Source organism: Pongo pygmaeus, chromosome 6 (genome assembly GCF_028885625.2).
Source record: "Pongo pygmaeus isolate AG05252 chromosome 6, NHGRI_mPonPyg2-v2.0_pri, whole genome shotgun sequence".
Taxonomy (NCBI): Eukaryota; Metazoa; Chordata; class Mammalia; order Primates; family Hominidae; genus Pongo; species Pongo pygmaeus.
The window spans coordinates 61,857,796-61,881,354 of NC_072379.2; the positions used below are offsets into that span (position 1 = coordinate 61,857,796).

The 23,559-nt window shown below is 40.5% G+C and overlaps 1 protein-coding gene across 15 annotated transcripts in view; it reads left to right on the top strand.

Annotated features, from left to right (window-relative positions):
- Nucleotides 1–23,559, top strand: part of OSBPL3 (oxysterol binding protein like 3) — a 188,099-nt gene that overhangs the window by 104,628 nt on the left and 59,912 nt on the right. For 10 of the 15 annotated variants that reach the window (XM_063667469.1, XM_054494372.2, XM_063667466.1 and 7 more), the window contains exons 3-10: nucleotides 10,536–10,652; nucleotides 10,810–10,863; nucleotides 11,755–11,868; nucleotides 16,328–16,495; nucleotides 17,117–17,240; nucleotides 18,974–19,077; nucleotides 19,281–19,373; nucleotides 20,796–20,952. In XM_063667469.1, the coding sequence (XP_063523539.1) occupies nucleotides 10,536–10,652; nucleotides 10,810–10,863; nucleotides 11,755–11,868; nucleotides 16,328–16,495; nucleotides 17,117–17,240; nucleotides 18,974–19,077; nucleotides 19,281–19,373; nucleotides 20,796–20,952 (931 nt within the window). The remainder of the gene's footprint in view (nucleotides 1–10,535; nucleotides 10,653–10,809; nucleotides 10,864–11,754; nucleotides 11,869–16,327; nucleotides 16,496–17,116; nucleotides 17,241–18,973; nucleotides 19,078–19,280; nucleotides 19,374–20,795; nucleotides 20,953–23,559) is intronic. The other 5 variants (XM_063667467.1, XM_063667470.1, XM_063667468.1 and 2 more) reach the window with 1 other exon arrangement.

Below are 23,559 nucleotides of genomic sequence, written 5' to 3' on the forward strand. Positions count from 1 at the left end.
ACGATTGAATGGATAACGAAAATATATACACACAATGGAATACTGTTGAGCCATCAGAGTGAAATCATGTATTTTGCAGCAACATGGATGGAACTGGACTAGGTCATTATCTTAAGTGAAATAAGCCAGGCACAGAAAGACAAATATCCCATGTTCTCATAAGTGAGTGCTAAAAAATGTATTCAGGTGGACATAGAGAGTGGAATGATCTAGATAATGGAGACTCAGCAGGTGAGGGTGGGGGAGGGAGGAGGGGGAGAAATTAGATAGTGGACACAATGTACGTGGTGATGGATACCCTGAAAGCCCTGACTTGACCACTATGCAAACTGTGTATGTAAGAAAGTTGCACAGGTACCCTATAAGTATACACTGTTTTAAAAGAAAAAGATGTGTCCACATCCTAATGCTGGAACCTGTGAATGTTACCACATTTGGAAAAAGGACCTTTACAGATGTAATTAATATAAGGATTTGAGATGAGGAGGGCATCTCAGATTATGCAGGTGGGCCCTAAATTCACTGACAAATGTCCTTACAAGAAACACGTTGGGGAGAAGACAGACATAGAGGAAAAGGTGATGTGATGGTGGAAGCAGAGATTGGAGTGATGCAGCTACAAGCCAAGGTATGCCATGGAATGCTGGCAGCCACCAGAGGGAGAGGCAAGGAATGAATCCCCCTGAGATCCTCCAGAGGGAGTGTGGACCTGCCAACACTTTGATTTTGGACCTCTGGCCTCCAGAACGGCTAGAGAATAAATATCTGTTTGTTTAAGCCACCAAAGTTTGTGACTGCTCATCAAGTTGGCCTCAAGAATCTAAGACACCCTGCTGCTTACTGTGTGTCATTTTTTCTGGGAGTCCCAGCTCAGGTGGATCTGGGCCTTGGATATTATGCGTGTCTGAACTCCTGCAGCAGGTTTGTGTGAATCTCCCATTTGACATTTACAAATTTTCAACCTTGTGGTATCCCTTTTATTAACATTTGTAATGTATGTTAGCTTCTTGAGATCCAGCGCTTGATTTTACATCTTTGTATCTCTAGTTCCTGATAATGAGCTTTGGACCTTTGAGCAGGGACCCCCCTATTAAAAAGAAGCTCCGTTACAAACTGGACTATAACATACTTGGCACTAAAGTCATTCCTTCTTTGATTTGTAAAGTTCTCTGAGATCTTAACATTGTTGCTAGGTTCTCATTATGAGAACCAGTTATTGTGTAGCCTGTGAAAATAATTCACTTCTGATTTGGATCAAGATAAAGAAGAGTTTATCGTGCTAAACTTCTGCCACCTACTCCTGTGATTCTAAGTCATGCATGTGTTCATTAGTCAGAATGTATCTCTGCTTTGATTGCAAATTTCAGTTAGCTCTGAAAAAATAGTTCTGAGCGCTCTGTAAGAGAGAACACTGTTCTCAGCTGGTGCTGTCCAGCAAAGCAGTGGGTCTCCTTGAAGAGTCATGAATGCCCTGTAGTTGGCATACAAGAATATTATATCTGAGTGCAGAGTCTGTGATTCTCTTCTGTGCTCAGACACCAAAGAGCAGGGCTCTGTGACATGTCACTGAAAGGTTTTTTTTTTAAATTAAAAGATAATAAAGGTAAAATATTAAAACAGTCCTGGGTGATATAAAAAGGAAAAATGTCTCACCTCAGGCCCCAGTCCCATTCACATAGGAGCCTGTTTTGGAGTTTTTCTCCCCTTCATACAAGGTATGTGCTCATGAGCTGGAGTCAAAAGACCTGGGTCCTGGTCCTCAAAATCCCCTCACTCATTTTTTGCGGCCCCAAACAAATCACTCAGCGTAGATTCCTCATCTCTAAATGAAAGAGCTGGGTAAATGACTTCCTCATTCTCTGTCACACTCTGAGACTTAAATATTCCATGATGGTACAGGAAAGCCAATCATTATGGTATACTTTGAAGGAAAGAGAAAAAACCCAGAAGAGACCCTTGAGTCACTTGGGTGGACAGAGCTATCTTGTTTTTATTGACTAAGCCAGTGTATGGAGGGCAGAAGCATGCCCCTGGAACAAAAGACAGACTTGTTCCACTGGCGGGAGAGAGTAGGGGGGTGAGAGGCAGGACTGGTAGGGGAGGGTCAGTAGGTGGCCCTGGATGGACTCAGCTGAGTGCTAGTGTGCTTCTAGGTGGTCTTGTCCACAGTGGACACTCAGCTGTGAGGTTCTGCGTGGGATCTCCAGACTCAGTCTGCAAATGGGTTCTGCCTCTTAATAGTTTGTGATCTTGCACAAACTAATTTGGAGCTTCAGTTTTCTCATCTGTAAAATGAGGATAATAATACTTTCATTATAGAATCACCACAAGGTACATATATTAAAAAAATAGTAGTTGTCACTTTTATAACTATAATCACTACCACAATAGCAACTATAAAAACCCCATCACCACCCCAGTGGGCTGCATGGCCAGAGAGGAATGACATTTATGGGCTGGGTGTTTTCATCTTTAATAGTCTAAGAGGCCCTGCTTACCGAACAGAGCATTAGGAGGAGAGAAAAATGCATAGAAGATGCTGTTTGTAGCTTTAAGGGGCTTGATACGATTAGGGGAATATTTAACATATATTAATGGCTTCCCAGTATATCTGAGGGGCCTAAAAACATGCCAAAGTAATTTGTAGCCATAAATGCTGAGTGAGTGATCAGCAGTGTGGAAATAGTCATATGTGCATTGAGGTGTTTTTATTAATGCTATTTTAATTATAAATCCATCTGTGGTCAATACAGTTGGAAAGCGTTTTTCTCTTCGGAAACTCAGGATGGGAATGACCTCAGGTGGAGCCACTGACAGAGCTGGCAGCCCACAGGATTTTGTCTCCTTGTTGTCAGTATCAGCTGCTGGCAAGGACTGATTTTCCTTCCCTTTCTCAAGGGTTACACCACAAAGACTGCATGAATATTCTCCCATTATCTAAGTAATGAACGCACCAGTGTTTTTAGTCTGTGGCTAGCCAAGTAATAAGACTTGAAACATTCTGGGGCCTGAATCATCTGGATATTCACTTCCCTCGCCCTGGCGTGAGGTTGGAGAGCTACATCTCTGTGTGAAGGGAAAGAAGGGATGGTGACGGTGGCGGGTGGTGACTGCTATTCCCATGTAGTCATCGGAACCCAAGTGGGAGCTTCATTGCTCAATCTCCTGTTTTCTTTAATCTTCTCACTTAGATCCCAAAGTCAGGGATTGTACCCGAGGTTACAGAGCTAATGCAAATGCTGCTGTTTAGTATGACATGAGTTTATGGTAGAAGATTTAGAAAGGATCTCATAGCTCACTTGTTCTAAACTCCCTGCCAGTCTTGGAATCTTCTCTGTGGTGCCTCTGCCAGGTGACCACCAGCCTCTGATGGAACACTCCAGAGACTTTCATAGATCAGCCATGTTTTTGTCATTTTTCATAGCACTCATTAGATAGTAAGACAACCCATCCTTTAGGCAGAGCTGGAATCCAGGGCCTTGTAGTTCCCACCTATTAGTCCTAGTTTTGCCTTCAGAGTCTTTCAAGTCAAATCCCATTTTTTTGAGACAGCCTGGTCTCCTGGAATGTGGCTACTCAAGTTGGGCTTATGGTCCAGCAGCAGTGATAGCCTCATCTGTGCAGGTGCAGAATCTCAGGCCTCCCCCAGACCTACTGAACTTAAATCTGCATTTTTAACAAGATCTCCAGGTGATTGACATGCAAATTACAGTTTGAGAAGCACTGAGTGAGAGCTCATACACTACCTTTCTCCCAACTAATTTTTTCTTTCCTTAAAAATTGCCATTGCTATCAGGCCTGCTGGTGCTAAACAAACAACCATAGCTGAGAAACATTTAACAAGAAACAACAACTCCAGCTCTCAGTGATTGAAATGTGAGTACAGTTTTGGTCTAGCATCAGTTGAAGCTGTCATTCTATTAATTGAAAATCTATTGACAAGCATTGTCAGTGTTCATAGAACAATCATAAAAGGGAATATTGATGATCGTTAGCCTTAATAGGCTGTGGAAGATCCTGAATGCCTTTAAAATCATTAAAGACAGATTAAATTACATGATTTAAGGCTGGGTATTGCCTTGTGATTTTTAAAAAACTGATAAACAGATTAAGTGAGTAATCAGGACACCCGTTTTCCAACCATGCCTGATAGAGGCAACCACAAAACTTTCTTCCCCAACACCCTTCAGCTGCAAGAAGAATAAAAGTTTTAATCGTTTTCTATTTCTGACATCACTGCAAGGGTAGTGACTGAGGATTCAGCTTTGAAAGGTGCCTGTGGAAACAGCTGTGCTGGAGGGAAGTGCCTTCAATTCGTGCACTCAGCAATATGGAAATTAACTTGGCCAGCGCATGAGCATGAATAAATGCTTAGCTGCCTTTGTAATCACAAAGCAGCTTTCTATCTTTGGCACTTTTCAGACATTCAGTAAAACAGACTAAATTTAATGCCAGATGACAGCACCAGACTGTCTTCAGTGAAACTCAAGCAAAAACCTTAAGAAGCCACATCCCCCAACCCCTCCCATGTTTCTCTCTCCACCTGGTATTCATGGTGACCTTTAAGCTTGACACCCCACAGGATGAGACATGAGTGCAGCCGTGTTGGGCTAAGTCAGCAGGGCTTTGATTTCCCCAAGGGCCCAAGTCTACCCTGTACTGTGTCTCAGGATATGCAGCTCAAGGTGCGTGCCCTACTCTTGGGGTCACCAGGAGACACTCCTAAGTCCTGGTTCCTTTAGCCAAGAGAAACCAACATCCCTCTTGTTTTCTGTCCTGAGTGCCAACTCACTCGAATCCAGCACACATTATTAAAGTCCCATGTCCTGAAGGTTCTGGGGGACTCTTTTGATACCCCCCTTGCTTTGCAGACTCATTCAGTAAATATTTATTTCGGCCCCTATTTCCCAGGTAGTAGGATTGTAATAAGACACAGACCCTGTCCTCACAGAACCCATGTTCTAGCTAGGGAGGCTGACAGTGCAAGGTGACCGTCATCCAGGGAGGAGGTTTGGGCCTAAATGAGAATTTACCTGGCTAAGAGGTAGATGGGGCAGGCTTTCCAAATATGAAAAAAACGAATGGCGAAGACTTGGCAGCCTTAAAATGCACAGGCTAATTTCTCTTCCCTGTTTGGTGGGACTACAGGATAGGGAAAACAGTAGCTATCTCTGAGCAGGGTTGAAGACCTTACTTGCCTCCATCCATACTGCACTGTTTCTTAACTCCTTCCAATTGTCTCAAGGTCTTGACCCACCACTATTCCTCTACCCAATGGGATTTACTCCTTTTTTTTCATCAGAATTTACATACTTAAACTACAGTAAAAATGCAGTATGCTATAACATGTGACAGAATGATTAAAAATGTAAGTTCTGCAGTCAGGTGGCTTCGTCACTTGGTTTTGTAACATCAGGGAAGTTATCTAATTCTCTCTTCCTCAGTTTCCACATGCAAAAAAATAAAGAATACTAATAAATCCAATCTCAAAGGTTGTGCAGGAATTAAACATGATCATGTAAGTATGATATTTAGCACATTATCTGACATATAGAAGATGCTTAAGTGTTAGCTATTGTAGTTGCTCTATTCTTTCAACATATTTATTAATATCTACTATGCAGTATTTTAAGTAGTGAACAAGACAGAAAAGGTTCCTGCTTTCATAGAGCTAGAAAGTGTTCTCCAATTATTTTATATTATTATTGCTTATATTGTTATGTTTATGTATTACTTCAGCCGACCCCACTGGATAGTATTTCCTGAGCACTATTCTTTCATGTTTTAAATGGCATGCTGTACAGAATTGTGGATACAGCTTAATATCTCTGTAGGCCAGCTACTCAGTGCCATTTACTTGGTTTGAGAACTTATTTTCTTAGTTTGAGACCCCAACAATGAATAAACCAGGAGAAATCTCTTAGTTCCTACTAAATATATGCTTAGTACTTTACTAGGATTCTAAGCAAGTTGAAAAGATGGTCACTGTGATAGTTTGGGAAAAAAAGACCAAAGCACTGGAGATAAAAATGAAAGGGAAGAAAAAAAAAACCTTAGAAGTTAATTAATTGCTAAATTATTTGGTAATGGACAGTAATAATAATGTAATTTACAGGAATATGTGACTGATGTGGTTTGGATAATTTAGAAATTTCATGGAAGGAGGTAGAAACCAAACTAAAATCCTGAAGAGTTCACACAGTTGGAAAAGATCAAGAGAAGATTCTGGGAGGCCAAAATCTAAGTAAATCGCTGAAGTGGAAATAAAGACAACCATTTTGTCATCCTCATTTTTATATTGCATGAAGGACAGGACACAATGAGGCCCCATAAATGGTTGTTGACTTTAGTACAAGTGGGGAATTAATGGAATGGATGAGAGCCGAGGTTAGGGTGGTGGCTGGGGAATAGAGAGGAAGGGAAGTAGAAAATACACAATTTTGAAGATGGAACCAACAGGACTTACTTACAAGAAAATATTAAAGCCTTTACAATTTTCAAAGTGATTTCACGTATGTTGTGTCCTGGCCTAATATTCTTTCTTACAACGGCACGCAGAATTTGTGCCGAGTTCATTAGTGGTTCTTACCCTGTCGTTCACGTAACCAACGTCCTCTTATTATGACCAGTATTTTAATGATTGCTTTACTCTCCTATAAATTTGTATATATAATTTATATATGTAAATATATATAATGTATATAATTTTTTATATATTAAAATTACATATATATATAAAAATATAATTTTTTTAAGAGACAGGGTCTCACTCTTTCACCCAGGCTGGAGTGCAGTGGTGTGCTCATAGCTGCCTGTAGCCTTACACTCTAGGGCTCAAGCGTTCCTCCTGCTTCAGCCTCCCCAAATCCTGGGATTATAGGCATGAGCCACTGTGTCCAACTGAAATTCATTATTAATGTAACCTACTTGAATTCATAATTTTGAAAATGTCAGCATCATGCGTTACTGTAATATAAAGGAAAATTCAAAGAATGTGGTTAATGTTAAAACATATATTTTCAATATGTAAAAGCCCAGGCATGACTACACCAGAAGACATAATGAAGTGATCAGATACACCTATACATAGAAAGTGACAACTGCAAATGGAGAGGATACAGGTGTGCTATATTCATAACTCAAATAGCATGACCTTCAGCAACGTCATTCTCTAAAATAGTGGGAGACACTTGGTAAAGTTCCAAAAAGAACAAAATACAGTCTTCCCTCAGTTACTCAGCACTTACATCCCAAGAGTGCATAAAAACTGTGCGGAAATACTTTGATATATGTGTGAAACAGAGTTCGGTTCCATGCTCAAGTGATTTTAAGCACATTTCACCTACAGAAATGGCTAATGGCACTTTGGGAAGTCTTTGGGGTGTGGGATGGCATTTTCATTGTGCAAGGCCGAGGCATTGTGGGACATCTAACATTCCTGGCTCCCAGCCATTCCATGCCAGAGGCAACTCCCTATCATTGTCACAACCAAAAGTGGCTCCAGGATTCCAGTGTCCCCGAGGGAGCATTTGCAACCTCACTGAGAACCACTAGGCTGGATGTTGGCCTCACGACTCATGGACGGTGACAGGGAAGTTGGCGATGAGGCAGGGGGCAGATTTGGATGTCCAGTCCAGAAAAGGAGTTGGTTGCACTGCTTTTTTAGTCAAGGAGAGCCTTCACTTTCTTAAATAATTCAAACCTGGCTTTTCCAACCTGGTAACAGTTTCAAGTTCTCACCCCAGGTGGAAGATAAAATGAAGAAAACACAATATTTTGTAGGAAAAAAAAATGCAACTCCTTTTTTTGTTTGTTTATGTTAAGGGCCAACAGATGTGCTTTAATTCCCTGCCCTGCTTGGTGGCTCACTGATAGAAATGCACTCTGTCTCAGGAGGAGGAACAATCCAGTTCTAACAGGAATTTTTGAAATACTCCTGAGATTTAATTCTTGTTTTCCTTTAAACTTACAGGTATGATCTTATCTACTTTTTTTTCAGTTTTGTAAAGGATGCAATAATGTCTGATTCCTCTTGGTATTTGCATTGTGCACAATCGAATGTTTTGAGCAGATGTGTATGATTGTTTAGTATTAGTGCTCTGCAGGTTGCTTCTGCCTGGGAGTCTTAAAACAAACAAATCAAAAGGGCTTGATCCATTTAGAGTACTTTTCAGAGGATTTTAAGTCTTGGATTTTTATTTAACAATGACGACACCCACACCCCCTTCTTTTACAATTGTGGGTGCATTGTATCTAATTTGTAAATAGTCATTTGGATCAAAGATACTGGGCACATTTCAAATGCACGCTAATTTATGACATTCCAAGAAGATAAATCTGTTTGCAGACTTATTCCAAGACTAAGTTTATTTATTTGCCAATCAGATGCATACTATTCACAGGACAGCAGGTTAGGCATTGTGGGGAAATCAGAAATACTCTGGACCCTTTATGCCCTCAAGGAGCCTGCTGTCCGGCAGGGATGATAAAACCGCATGTACATATTATCATAAGTAAGTGGTGAACCTCCAGAAAAGTAAGATGGAGTACTTATGGAGTCTTTAGGGATGAAATGGTATTTTCCACTGGAGGAGGTGAGATTTGAGGTGGAATTTTTAACTTGACAACCTTAAAGGTTCATTAACATTTAGACGGGTAAAACGTGTTAAATTTTGTGGAATGGCTTTCTGAGCTAAAATAAATTGAAGTAAGATTTTTTTTTTTTTTGGTGTTTTTAAGTAATAGGAAATCTGACTTCCCATCACTTAGTAGTATGCATTTATTGTCTGAGTGTAATTAAATGACTTGGAATAATTGGTAATAATTGTTATGAAGAAATCTCATTCAACATTGCTACCTTCCTTAAAAAAAAATCCTCTAATTTAAAAGCTGGATCTTTTTTTGAAGCTTTGCTTTTTTCCATTGAAGAAGTCTCTTTTACAACTCCAGATCTTGGGATACCACTGTGATATTTTAAAACTCTGGAATGTATCTTTAATTGGATTCACAGTAAAGTGCCATCAGATAGAAGGCAGACCCATCACGATCATTATGTAAAAAGTTCAGTTGCTAACGTAGGAAAGGGTTCTCATTACCAGGTGGGTCCCATGTATTGAACTTGAGGACAACACAGAAACTGAGCCAGAGCCACTCAGGACCCTGTGTGGTTTCTGTGCCCTCCCTATTAGACCACTTGTGTCCCAGGACTTGAATCTAACTGCCTCCTGCTCCCTGGTGCTGGTTCAGACTCACTGTCCATCTCCCAGTGCCTTTGGCTTCTGCCTGTACCACCTGCCTGTGGGCTGGAGATTTGACTCAGAGCAAGTTAGTCCAGGTGAAATCTTGGCTGAAGTGTCATGCTTGTCAAAACTTAATTACTCTGTGTTGGAAATGTTTTCTGTTGGGTCTGGCTGCCAGTTACTGAGTATATGTATAAATGTATAAATTTATCAAGGTGTACTCTTAAAATTCATGTATTTCATGTACATTATATCCCAATAAAAAATGTAAAAATAATAATTACTCTGTGTTGGAAATGTTTTCTGTCGGGTCTGGCTGCCAGTTACTGAGTATATGTATAAATGTATAAATTTATCAAGGTGTACTCTTAAAATTCATGCATTTCATGTACATTATATCCCAATAAAAAATGTAAAAATAATAATAAAAATAAATTCTCCCAGTCACTGAAGTATTGCCACTTTTGGTTTATCTTGGAGTGATTAGCAATGATGTATTCATTTTTAAGTATTTAAAAGTAAATTTTCAGAACTTTTAGTGTTTTCCTTTTTTATTTCTTTTAAAATTCTTTTTCAATTAGTTGAAATAACCTAAATAGCCAACAGTGGAAGATTAGTTGTAACAACTATTTGTAATAATTGGCCAAAGAAAGAAAAGTTTTTGGAACAAAAAAAGATGGAAAAAACAAATTTCTGGGAAAAAAGAGTGAAAATTCTTGTTGCAAAAATATATCTTTGATGCTTCCAGATTTCCAGTACATTTAAATACCTAGAATTTGTGGATGCTGATTTTCAACAAGATAATTATTTCAACCAAGTTGTCATATTTACTGATTTGTATTGTCTCATAATTTTCAGCCAATTCTTAAACTAACTTCCTTCCCCCAACAACACACACCACACACACACACACACACACACACACTCTTTCAGTTAAAATTCAGACTAAAGTTAGTGCTGAGCGAACAGTAATTGCATGGTAATGTCAGTGAATAAAAATAGAACTTACAGGAAAATCTTTACATTTAGCTGTGCCTATTAAGGTTCAAACACCAAAAGAAACATTCCTTTCTAAAAAAAGAGCTTTAAAAAACCTGAAATTTGATGCCACTGAATTATAGAATTAAATCTATGAAGCCCAGGGACTGTATGGAAATTAAATTTGGATTTCTTCTCCCCAACAAACCCAGCCAGCCTCCCCATCTTGAATAAATTTACTGATAGGATGCAGTGCTTTTTACCATTATTATTTTTCAAAAAGATAGACATTTAATATGAACTCTTTTGTTGGAACAGGACAGCTGGGAAGTGGTGGAAGGACTGAGGGGGGAGATGAATTACACCCAGGAGCCACCAGTTCAGAAAGGATTTTTGCTGAAGAAGAGGAAATGGCCCTTAAAAGGCTGGCATAAGGTAAGGTTGGTCTTGGCCTCCCCTTTATTTGCACTCACACTGCCCCACTCAGCACCTGGTTCTTAGGCACTCATATTTAATTTCTAGTTGGAATTTGAGACCAAGAAAAGGGCACCTAAATTGAATGTCTTAATTAATAATACTTTCTTCCCCACAGAGATTCTTCTATCTGGACAAAGGAATCTTGAAATATGCCAAGAGCCAAACCGATGTAAGTCTTTTCGGGGGCCCACTGTGGTATTGGAGAATCCTAAAGGGGTAACGGTCAGCTCAGAGATGAGAGTGTGTATAGTTGAGGATAGCTCTTCTCAGAACTGGAAACCATAGAGGGGAAACACTTCTGTCTGAGCTCTGGGTTCCAGGCAAGCTCAGTTCCTCCACCAGGTCAAGGTGCAGGGGCTCCCCCAACACTCTCTGGGCATGCAGAGGTCTGTTCTGGTCTTAAGGGTGTGCTAAGGAGTTCCCCTGGGTGGGAGAATACATCCTTGCAGCTAGATAACAGGAACAAAACGTAGGGCGTCCTTCCCTCTTGTACTGTGACCGAGGGGTTCAGGGGAGAAGGCACTGGGTGAAGAAGTTCCTTTTCAGATTAATCCCAGGCAGTTGGTGTGTGAGGGCTTTGAATGACCATTTGTCCTGCCCCTTGTAGGAGTCCTGCTCTTCTCCCTTCTTCCTCTCCTGTCCTCTCTCAGCCTCCTGCTCTCACTTCTTTTATTAATACATCACTTCTAAATGAATTTAGACAACAGAAACTCATTCAGTGGGAGGCAGTGCAGTTGACAGGTGAATTCACTGCCATGGGAGTCAACCCACAGTGTTTACTCTTTTGTTTCCTCACGTCTTGGCTGTGTAAACTGCTTGTTACTTAACCCCTTTGTACTCCAGTTTCTTCATCTGTAAAATGGGGAGAGTACTTCCTACCTCAGAGATGCAGGAAGACAGTGCATGTCCAGCACGTAACTCAGCACTGGCTCACGCTAAGTGCTTGATGAGTTGCAGTGTTTGTGATTTTACTATCAGTGGATGTGGAAGGGTGTGTCAGGGATGTGACTACTGCTTTTAACACCATGGTTCCCAAGTGACCTTCTTGGTGCCTCTGCAGATAGAGAGAGAGAAGCTGCATGGCTGCATTGATGTCGGGCTCTCAGTGATGTCTGTAAAGAAGTCATCAAAATGCATAGACCTTGACACCGAGGAGCACATCTACCATCTGAAGGTGAGGCTGCTTCCCACTGTGTAGAGTTCACTTATGTTGGGGAAGGATCGTCAGTTATTATACTGTTGGTAATGCCTTTTGGGTATTCAGCCAACATGTAGAAGACCTTCATTACCAAAGTGTTTCTCATGGACAGTGTTGGTATTTGAATGGGACGTCATTGTGCAGGACTGTCAACACTACTTGAAGGTTTAGCCTCCTGGTCGCCTCATCCCCTAGATACCAACCTGCCCCCAGTGATTGTGACAACAGTCAACAATGAAAAATTTTGTTTCCAAACCATCTCCACCTAGGCAGTAACATCTTTAGTGAAGAACCATTTACCATAGGTTAAAACGTGTTCCTGAAATATATATAACGTTTGGGCCATGGAGCCCTGTTTTATCACTTTGGCTAATTTTATAGGAATTCCACTAAAATTCTCATATTGTAGTGAAATGTCAGGAATTTTTCCCCTGAAGTGTACTTCAAAGCTGCTTACCCTCTTGTGCTGTCTCTCCTGCAGGTGGTAGAGATAGTCAAAGCATGAAGCGTGAGATCTAGATCTGGTTCAAATCTTGGTGTGGCTACTCATTAGCCATTGAATTTGGCAAATTAATCTCTGAAAGTCTCAGTTTTTTCACCTAAAACAAAATGAAAATTATTGTAACACTCATCTTGTCGGGTTGCATGTAGAAAACCTGGTATAGTCCCGGGCCCAGTGTAAACTCAGTAAGTTTAGTTATTGTATGTGCTTCTTGGATGGTACCCAAATGTTAGAAATTAATTGAGAAAATACTAAGACTTTTCTTACTTGGGCAAATTACTTGAGATATTGGGAATGGGGCCTGAGGATTAGGAAAATCGAAGCATGAGATCATGAGCTCCTTGTCTTAAAGTGTCCCTGTCCTCTCTATGGCACGTGTGTGGTGATTGAGCTGTGTGGGCCACATACCTGTGGTTGGTTGAATGGGCAAGACAGTCAAATCTTCACTATTTCCTAGCCTAACTGTATCTCTGGGTGTAGCTAATTGTGTAAAGCAGGGTTTCTCAGCCTCGGCACCATTGACATTGTGAGCTGGATGTTTTGGTGTGAGAGGCTGACTTTGTACAGCAGGATGTTGAGCAGTGTCCCTGCCCCCTGCCCTCTCTCTAGATGCCAGTAGCATCCTTCTCCAGTTATGACAACGAAAATGTCTCCAGACATTACCAGGTGTTCCCTAGAGGATAAAATCACCCCTGGCTGCAAATAACTGGTGTGAAGTATGGGAGGGAAAAGCCTATATCTTAAGATAAAAAAGAAATTTAAGAAAGAATACTATCCTTTTTTCTGTTTCATTGATCAGTCTCCACTAGAATAGTTTAGGTTATTTCTTCAGGTACTTCCAATGAATCTTAGTTCTGTATTTTGACATGGTCAGGAATTAATAGGTTCTTATTTACCCACTATTCTGGTTAACAAAATAAAAGTAATTATGAATTCATAATTTTTAAAAAATTAAAATACCTTAAAATATATTGAATGCTAATATTGTGATAAACGCAGTTTAATATTTCTCTGTGTGATTTGCTTTAAGTTCTGTTTGGTTTCTTGTTCATTCTTTTGAACATCAGCTGTGACTCTTAGTGTAGGTAAGTGTAGTTATCTGAGGGTTCTAGTTAATAGACTCAGTCAGGCAGTTTTTAATTGTGGGCTGTTTGGTCCCATTTATTTTATAGATAAGGGATCCTGGGTAGCAGAGAGATTAAGCGGCTCTTCACCCATGGCCCTAGAACTACTTGAGAGACTGGAACAGGACCCTGGACAGTTATTTAATAAAGTGCTTTTATTCTTCTACCTTGTTTAACTCATAGAAAAGTGAGTCCAGATGGGTGCTTGGGCACTGACTTATAAGGGCCTCTGAGAAGAGATCAGAGCAAAGGATAACACAAGATTCCTGTAAAATTCCTCTTAACCACATCAGGGAAATGAAACACATTTCAAGAACACAATTTAGGGGAGACAAATAGGTGTGAGTCTGTTTGTATTGCTTCGTCCTGTAAATGACACATTAAAAAGGCCCTGCAGGTGCTTCCAGTCTTATAGGTACTTCTAATAATCAACACCAGAGCCAACCTAACAGTTCCTCAGTGAGTGATATTGCTGGCATTTATTTGCATATCCTAGCTCTCATCTCTGGCACTAGTAAAGATTTTCACAGATTGACCTGAACTTTTCATCTTGGAAGTTAACCTACTGTGCATCCTTTTGTATTATCTTAAATTACAGCTTCATAAATCTCAGTGTCCTAATATGTGGGTATCTATCATTTATCTATCATTTTTTTTACCTTGAAAATATCAATACACCATCACACACACACACACACACTGACTTTTTTTTTTTGAGACGGAGTCTTGCTCCATCACCCAGGCTGGAGTGCAGTGGTGTGATCTCAGCTTATTGCAACCTCCCCCTCCCGGATTCAAGCGATTCTCCTGCCTCAGACTCCTAAGTAGCTGAGACTACAGGTGCACACCCCCATACCCGGCTAATTTTTGTATTTTTAGTAGAGACAGGGTTTCACCATGTTGGCCAGGACAGTCTCGATCTCCTGACCTCATGATCCACCCTCCTCAGCCTCCTGAAGTGCTGGGATTACAGGCATGAGCCACCGTGCCCAGCCAAAATTGACTTTTAAGAAATATCTATGGTATATAGGTGCTTGTTATAGTCTTTTTATATATATCACATATTTTTATAAACATTTGAAATATCTTTAAATAAAAACTACTAGTTACAGTATTCTTCATGGAAATTCGCAATTGATAATTGTTCATTTATGGAGAGATGGCTAAAGGTTTGTGAGTGTGATAGTAATAAAAGTTGGAAAAATAATACTATTGCTGTATAGTGCTTTATTTCTGAGAGTGGGAGAAATGTTCTTTTAAATAACTTTCACATTCATCAACATATTGTATTAGTTCGTTTTCACACTGCTGATAAAGACATACCCGAGACTGGGCAATTTACAAAAGAAAGAGGTTTAATAGACTTACAGTTCCACATGGCTGGGGAGGTCTCACAATCATGGCAGAAGGCAAGTAGGAGCAAGTCACATCTTCCGTGGATGGTGGCAGGCAAAGAGAAAGAGTTTGTGCAGGGAAACCCCACTTTATAATACCACCAGATCTTGTGAGACCCACTCACCACCACGAGAACACCATGGGAAAGACTTGCCCCCATGATCCAGTTACCTCTTACTGACCAGGTCCCTCCCACAAAATGTGGGAATTCAAGATGAGATTTGGGTGAGACATGGGACACAGCCAAACCATATCACATATACTCCTCAGCAATGTATTCTTTGTTGGAGAGATGAACAAGTTTAAATATTTTAGGAAGAATTTACTAATTCATTCCAGTTCAGAAAAGATTGATCTGAAAAGTCTGAATTATAAAAGAGTTTAAAAAGAAAAATGGTGCTAATATTTTCAGTAGGGATAGAGAAGCTGGGATTAGAGAACTTGGAAATGCTTTAAGAGGCAGATAAATATAAATTTCAATTTATTTGTTGCTTAATATAATTGGCACTGTTCTGTTTTCTTAAAAATAGCATAACAGGCCAGGTGTAGTGGCTCACACCTGTAATCCCAGCACTTTGGGAGGCCGAGGCAGGCAGATCACCAGGTCAGGAGTTCGAGACCAGCCTGGCCAACATGGTGAAACCCTGTCTCTACTAAAGATACAAAAAATTAGCTGGGCATGATGGCACACACCTGTAATCCCAGCTACTCGGGAGGTTGAGGCAAGAGATCGCTTGAACCTGGGAGGTGAAGGTTGCAGTGAGCCAAGATCGGGCCATTGCACTGCAGCCTGGGCGACAAGGCAAGACTCCATCTCAAATAAATAAATAAATAAATAAATAACAGTTGGACTTACTCATAGAAAGCCAAAATACATACTTTATAAAGATCATTTTTACTCTGCATTTCTTTCTCAAACTTGTTCCCATAGACCACATCAATGTAAACAGTCAATGAGAGGCTATTTCTCCATTCCTTTTCTTTTCTTTTCTTATTTATGTATTTTTTTTGAGACAGAGTCTCCCTCTGCCACCCAGGCTGGAGTGCAGTGGCTCAATCTCGGTTCACTGCAGCCTCAATCTCCCAGGCCCAAGTGATCCTCCCACCTCAGCCTCCTGAGTAGCTCAGATCACAGGTGTGTGCCACCATGTCTGGCTAATTTTTTTGGTATTTTTTGTAGAGACAGGGTTTCACCAGGTTGCCCAGGGTGGTCTCGAACTCCTGGGCTCAAGTGGTCCTCCCTCCGCGGCCTTCCAAATTGCTGGAATTACAGGCATCAGCCACTGGCACCTGGCTGTTGAAATTATGTGCCAACTGAAAAAGAGGATTTTGGGAGTGGCCTCAATTTGATGAGTAATTGTTCCTTCCAGTGAATGATTCTCTTGTTTCCTTTTTTCAATTGACTATATTATAGGTCAAGTCAGAAGAAGTCTTTGATGAGTGGGTATCGAAACTTCGCCACCACAGAATGTATCGTCAGAATGAAATTGCCATGTTTCCACATGAAGTTAACCACTTTTTCTCAGGGTCCACCATCACAGACTCTTCATCTGGGGTGTTTGACTCCATTTCAAGTAGGAAGGTAATGAGTGTTTTGCCAATAATGAATCTGAGAACGGGGTGGCTTTGTTTCATGGAGTCCTATCTTGGGAGCTGAGTCCGAAGAAGGAAAGGTTTTCGGGGACAAGCAGGGTAGGCGTGGGCTGGTATTTAATTAGTCTGTTTGTCCACTGAGTCAGAACCAAGACCAGATGAGCATCTATTAGTTGGGGGCGGTGGCGGGGGGTGGGGGCGGCAGACAGTGACTGAAGAATAAGGAGGAATTTAGTATCTCTGAATGAACTAGCTTTGTCCTGACTGGTTTGAGTTTGGTTTCCTTTTCTGGTTGTAAACTACAGTAGGTATGCATATAGCTATGCAGGATTGCAAAATATTTCCAAACATTTATATTATTATTTTGGTGTTATTAATATTTGATAAAAGAAGAAAATAAGGTCCACCATTCAAGGCATGCCATATCATAGCATAGTATGGCCAAGCCGGGGTGATAGCCAGAGGTCTTAGTACTTTGCTAGAAGCTTCTTCCTCATTATAGGCAGATGGTATCCATTAGTGACTAGCCCACTCTGTTATCCTTTATCTTAACGTGTCCCCGATGGGCTCTGTTTCCATTTACAATGTGCTTTTGTCATCTGTGGAACAGCGTAGCAGTATATCAAAGCAGAATTTATTTCAAACTGGAAGCAATGTATCATTTTCTGGCGGTGGTGAGACACGAGTTCCATTATGGTTACAGTCTTCAGAGGACATGGAAAAATGCTCCAAAGGTAGAGTGACTTGAAACGTCTGCTTTCTGTTATAGCTATTAGATCATACTGGTTTGATGTTTACACTTCACGTGCATTTGTGTCCTTCCCCTTTGCTTGTCCACATTCCGTTCCATATTTTGCTTGTAAAGGTTGCACCCATCATCAACAAAAGACACTCTCCTTGCAGATCTTTGCATCTTCACCTGGCTGTACATGCAGACAGGTTTCTTCTTCTGTTCCTTCAGTATTTATGCCTGATACGGATGCCTGATTTCCACATGGGCCTGTAAGTCAGTCTCCAAGGACAGAGTCTGACACACATCCAAGATTGAGAATCATTGTGCTAGAGGTGAAGGGGGGTGATCAGATTGAGATCTTCACGATGTAGGTGTTCTCTACCCTGACTGCACATTAGAATCACCCAGAGGGCTTTTAAAATGCAGTAATACCCATTCCCAGTCCTCTGTCTCAAATAATCTCTTTAAATTGGTCTGAGGTAGGGCCCTGATATCACAAATTTTCCGAAGTTCCCCAAGTGATTTTGATAAGGCACTGCCATAAGGAAGCTCAGCATTCTCAACCTTAATTAGCTAAGACTGACTTAGGAAACTAAAAACCCAAAAGATCCACAGCGGGATTGGGAGTGCTCTGATTGAATTGTCTGGGGGTGGGATTTAGGCATATATAATTTAAAAGATTTCTCCAACTGATTTAAAACTAGCCATGATTGAGAACCACTATTAGAGAAAGATACCAGGTGGCAGCCTTGAAAATTGCATTATCTGTTGTTGAATACAGGTAGTATCACCCTTGGGACCATGTAGGCTTTGCCCCTCTAATAAATATCACTCATGAGCTTTACTGAGTGACAGTTTGTCAAAGCAGTCCCTGAAGCCTTGTCTCTGGAGCAGCAGCGTCCACCCGGGAACTTATCAGAAATGCGCATTGTCAGGCTCAACCCAGATGTATGGAATAAAAAACTAGGGGTGGAGCCCAATGAGCTGTGGTTTAACAAGGTCTCCAGGTGGTTCTGATGATATCAAAGTGTGAGAGCCTCTAGCCTAAGGCATCTGGGCCTGTATTCTTCAGCAGAAACATCCATCAGCATTCAGCGAACAGCAAATATGGACTATCTTTTGAGTTAGCGACTGGGATCTGGTTGGAGAGTCCTCTTATGTCCTCTCAGGTCCATGTGCAAGAGGCTCATTATGGTCCTCAGGCAGGTCCATGATTGACAGAGCTTTCCTCAGAGACCAGTACAACTTTCATTTTAGTTTTATTAATGTGCGTTGGGTCCTGACAAGTGGATGGTGTCAGGATATTACTACAGGATTTAAGTTGATGATGATGATGATGGTTGATTTATTTAGTTCTTACTCTGTGCCAAACACTCTTCTAAGAACTGTGCAGTATCAACTCATTTAAGTCTCACAACTCTCTTGTCATGTAGATGTATAATTATCCCCATCTTTCTGATGAGGAAGCGGAGGCATGCAGTTTTGCAATTTTCTTAATAGTTACGGTTCATTAAGTGGATTCAAACTGAGGCAGCCTGGTTCTCAAGATTCATGCCCTTAACTACTAGAGTCTACAGCCTTTCCTGTAAAAAAGGAAGTAAAATTTCCAACGCTTACAGATGAAAAAAAAAAATCAACTACAGATAAATAAGGAAAAGTAGCTGGCATGGGGACAGCACAGTGATCCCTCTTGCTAGTGGAGCATTGTGAGCACTGTCCTCTTTTCCCCCACAGACCTGGCGCACTGTCATGCCTACCTGGTAGAAATGAGCCAGCTCCTGCAAAGCATGGACGTCCTGCATCGGACATACTCGGCACCAGCTATCAATGCCATCCAGGTGAGCCCGACTCCTCTTCTGTTGACATTCTGGCCCTCTTCTGCTTTGCTTTCTCCTCCCAGCCTTTCACTAACAGTGGGATGCTGTGGTCAGTTACTTCAGCCAAAGTCAAGGGGATGGAGGTGGTCACCTTGCTATGCATTTATCCTTGTCGGTTTGGTGGACTTTACTGTCTGTGCTCTCTTTCCTGTTTTGAAACAAAGGGTGGATCTTTTGAAAGTCCCAAAAAGGAAAAAAGATCGCACAGGAGGTGGCGGTCCAGAGCTATTGGCAAAGATGCTAAAGGAACGCTGCAGGTAACCATTGCTTCCCCTGACAGACTGGTTTCTTCATTGGCCCTGCTCTGCATGCCATGTGCCAGGAGCTGCCTTGACTCAGCTAGGAGAATAGATGAGTGAATATTCTGTAGTTGTTCTTTCCAGTGTCCTCTGCAGCGAGATGAATTGAATCACTTAGATTATCTGGGTGCTAGGATAAGCACATAATGGATCATGGGCAAGGGAGAGAATATTTTCTAAGGGAAAAAGGGTGTGAGGTCACAGGAATGCTGCCGTTTCTGGGGCTTTTGGTTTCCCCATCTTCACTGTTGAGCCTGCCTGTGCTCTTCCCTGCTTGTGTTTGTGCCTTGTTTTGTGGCTGTGGTTGCTGTGTGCTCTGACCTGTGTCTTCCGCTGATGCTCCATGGATTTGTCATCCCTCTAAGCCCACAGGCCTGATTCTCTGGGCACAGGACATGGTGTAGATTCTCCTTGGCTTCTTACCTCCAAACTCCCAATCCCTTATCCAGGATTCACTGTGTCATGCTAGGAGCTTTCCCAATGCACAGCTAAGCCACAGGCCAAGATTTGCAGCTTAACTGTTGCATATTAATTGCAACATTTTTAGAATCAACATAAATCTCAAGCTTTTGGTTAGGTCACCTGATACACTCATGTACACTCTTTGGTTCAAAGTAGTTTATGGACTGAAGATAAGCACTTTGGAAGTAAAGAATGTTCCATGTACAAATGAAGGTCATTTGTTTTGTAGAAGCCCTAGGTGCAAAGAAAAGCATTTTAAACCTATCCATTACTAACCGCCTGGATACATGGATGATTATTGCCAGGAGGAAAGAATTGAGTATAAATGAGAAAGCCTGGCAGCTTTAGCTGTCATTTTCAACCTATAGCTTTAATGCTTCTATCATTTCCAAAAGAATATGTGATTTCTCACCCATTTTTAGCTCACAAGAAGCAAGTTTCTGTGGAAAGTGTTGTCTTGAGTTCTCATTTTTTAAAATAAGTTATCACTCAGTAGAAAGACCTACCTCGGCTGGGCGTCGTGGCTCACGCCTGTAATCCCAGCACTTTGGGAGGCCGAGGCAGACGGATCATGAAGTCAGGAGATCGAGACCATCCTGGCTAACACGGTGAAACCCCGTCTACTAAAAATACAAAAAATTAGCCGGGTGTGGTGGCGGGCGCCTGTAGTCCCAGCTACTTGGGAGGCTGAGGCAGGAGAATGCTGTGAACTCGGGAGGTGGAGCTTGCAGTGAGCGGAGATTGTGCCATTGCACTCCAGCCTGGGTGGCAGAGCGAGACTCCATCCCAAAAAAAAAAAAAAAAAAAAAGACCTACCTATAAAATGTTTTGTATTACTATGTTTCAATCTTAGAATCAAGTAAATATTCTAAGCAACCTGCATCTGAAAAGAAATATCTCCCTTTGTTGTTACTTCAGGTCCCGAAACCTTTTTCTGGCCCAGTAAGACTACACTCCTCCAATCCTAATTTGTCAACACTAGATTTTGGAGAAGAGAAAAATTATTCTGATGGCTCTGAAACCTCATCAGAGTTTTCTAAAATGCAAGAAGATCTGTGTCATATTGCCCATAAAGGTAAATGAGTTTTTTTTCTTCCTAATGTGTTTGATGAAAATGTTAAGTGCATGTCTGAATGTGAGATGTCCTTAGAGAGAGTATCTTAATTGGTTCGTTTTCTGCTCTGTTAAGATTTAGGGAAACCTAATTTTTATTTTATATCCCTGGTAGTGGAGAATGTATTGGCAAGAACTTTCTTTTTAACGTTGTTGGGGAGACAATGAGAGAGAGTTAGTACTTTAAAAGCTGAGCAATTCATGTGATGCTGATGGGAGTGTAAATTGGTAATTTTCTGGAGGGCAATATGATATTATTTTCTCACTATTTTTAAAATCTGCCTATCTAGCAATTCCACTTTGAAGAATTCATTGTAGGAATTAACTTAGAATTTATCCAAACAAAGTATCCATTTTGCATTGTCACATCAAAAATTAGAAATAGGTATTCAACATCATTAGCCATTAGGAAAATGCAAATTAAAGCCATGATGAGATTTCACTACACACCTATTAGAAGAGCCAAAGTTAAAAGAAAATATAGTATCAAATGCTGGTGAAAATGCATATAAATTTAATCTATCATACATTGCTTGTAGCTATGTAAAATGGTGTAGCTACTCTGGAAAACAGTTTGGCAGTGTTGTATAAAACTAAACATGCATTTACCATGCAACCCAACACTCATTTCTGAGCATTTGTTCCAGATAAATGAAAATTTATGTCCGCACACAAATCTATACCCATGTTCAAAGCAAGTTTATTTGTATTGGCCAAAGACTGGAAACAAACTCAAGTGGTTTTCAACAGATGAATGGTTAAACAAACTGTGGTACATCCATACAATGGAATACTACTCAGCAATACCAAGGAACAAACTATTGATATACATAGCAACTTGGATGGATCTCAGGGACATTATGCTGAGAAAAAATAACCAATCTCAAAACATTACATAGTATAGGTGTATTACTCCATTTTCATGCTGCTGATAAAGACGTACCTGAAACTGGGTAATTTATAAAGACAAAGGTTTAATGGACTCACAGTTCCAAGTGGCTGGGGAGGCCTCACAATCATGGCAGATGACAAAAAGCATGTCTTACATGGTGACAGGCAAGAGAGAATTTAGGCTAAGGGAAACCCCTTACAAAACCATCAGATCTCGTGAGACTTATTTACTACCACAAGAACAGTATTTGGGAAGCCACCCCCATGATTCAATTATCTTTCACTGAGTCCCTCCCATAACACATGGGAATTATGGGAGCTACAATTCAAGATAAGATTTGGGTGGGGACACAGCCAAACCATATCCGTAGGGTTCCACTTACATAAATGTTTTGAAATGATATAATTATGGAGATGGAGTAAGTAAAAGGGAGTGTGATTATAAAGGGGTAGCACAAGGGATCTTGTAGTGATGAAAAATTCTGTATCCTGATTGTGGTGCTGGTTACAGGAATGTGGACATGTGCTAAAGTTGCATTTACTTATACCCACACACATATAAACAGATCAGTGAATGTAAATCTGGTGAAATCTGAATAAAATCTGTAGTTTATACTAATGTCAACTCCCATGTTTTTATATTGTACCATAGATGTGTAAGATGTAACTACTGGGAGAAACTGGGTATAGGGTATGTGGGACTTTACTATTTTGCAACTACCTGTAAGTCAATAATGATTTCAAAATAAAAGATTAAAAAAATAGCAATAATCTAAATGCCAAACAATAGGGGATTGAATTTTTTCAAAAACGTAGTATAATAGAATACTCACTAATAATAATAATGATAGCTACTTAACATCGAGCACATAACTGTCATGTCAGGTATTTGCTAATTACTTTACATGCATTATTTTAATTCTAGCTGCAGCCTGTGAAGTAGGTATCATTGTGATCTCTATTGCATAAAAAAGAAACTTGAGACTTAGATAAAATAACAGCTTCCTGAGGGTCACATGGTTACAAAGCAGCCAGCATGAGACTTGAATTCTCACCTGTTTGACCCCAGAGTCCATAATCCTTACGTGGTATTTCTCTGCTCTTACAGATAGAGTGGCCAGCGTTATTTTTTATAGACATAGAAAGATGTCCTCAGCATAAAATGTAAAGTAAAAATGTAAGGTTACAAAACAATATATAGATATGATCCTATTTTGGGCATATATAGGTATACTCAAAAGTGTGGAAGGATATATACAAACATTTTAGTGATGGAGGCTGGAGTTATAAGTGCTTATTTATCTTTCTGCTTAACTTTTTTTTCAATTTTCATATATTATTTCTTAAAGAGAAAATGGATTTAAAGTTTTTCAGTGGGAGGGCAGTGTGTAAGGTGGGAAGAGAGAAGATATTCCCTCTATTGCCTTCCTTTCCTACTTCATATTTTTCTTTCGTACGTTACTGATTCCTTCAGCTCTCTCTTCCCTTACCCTCTAAATTTAAAACATGTTGGATATGAGGTGGGTTATAAGGAAACCATTTTGTCCTTTATACAGATTGCTACCTGGAATGCTTGTCCTAATTACCATTAGACTGTTTTCAGTGTTTTGTTGTGCTATTGTACAGTCCATCCATGAAATGGCAAGAGTTACCTGGCCCACCCTTAAAGGATCGTCAA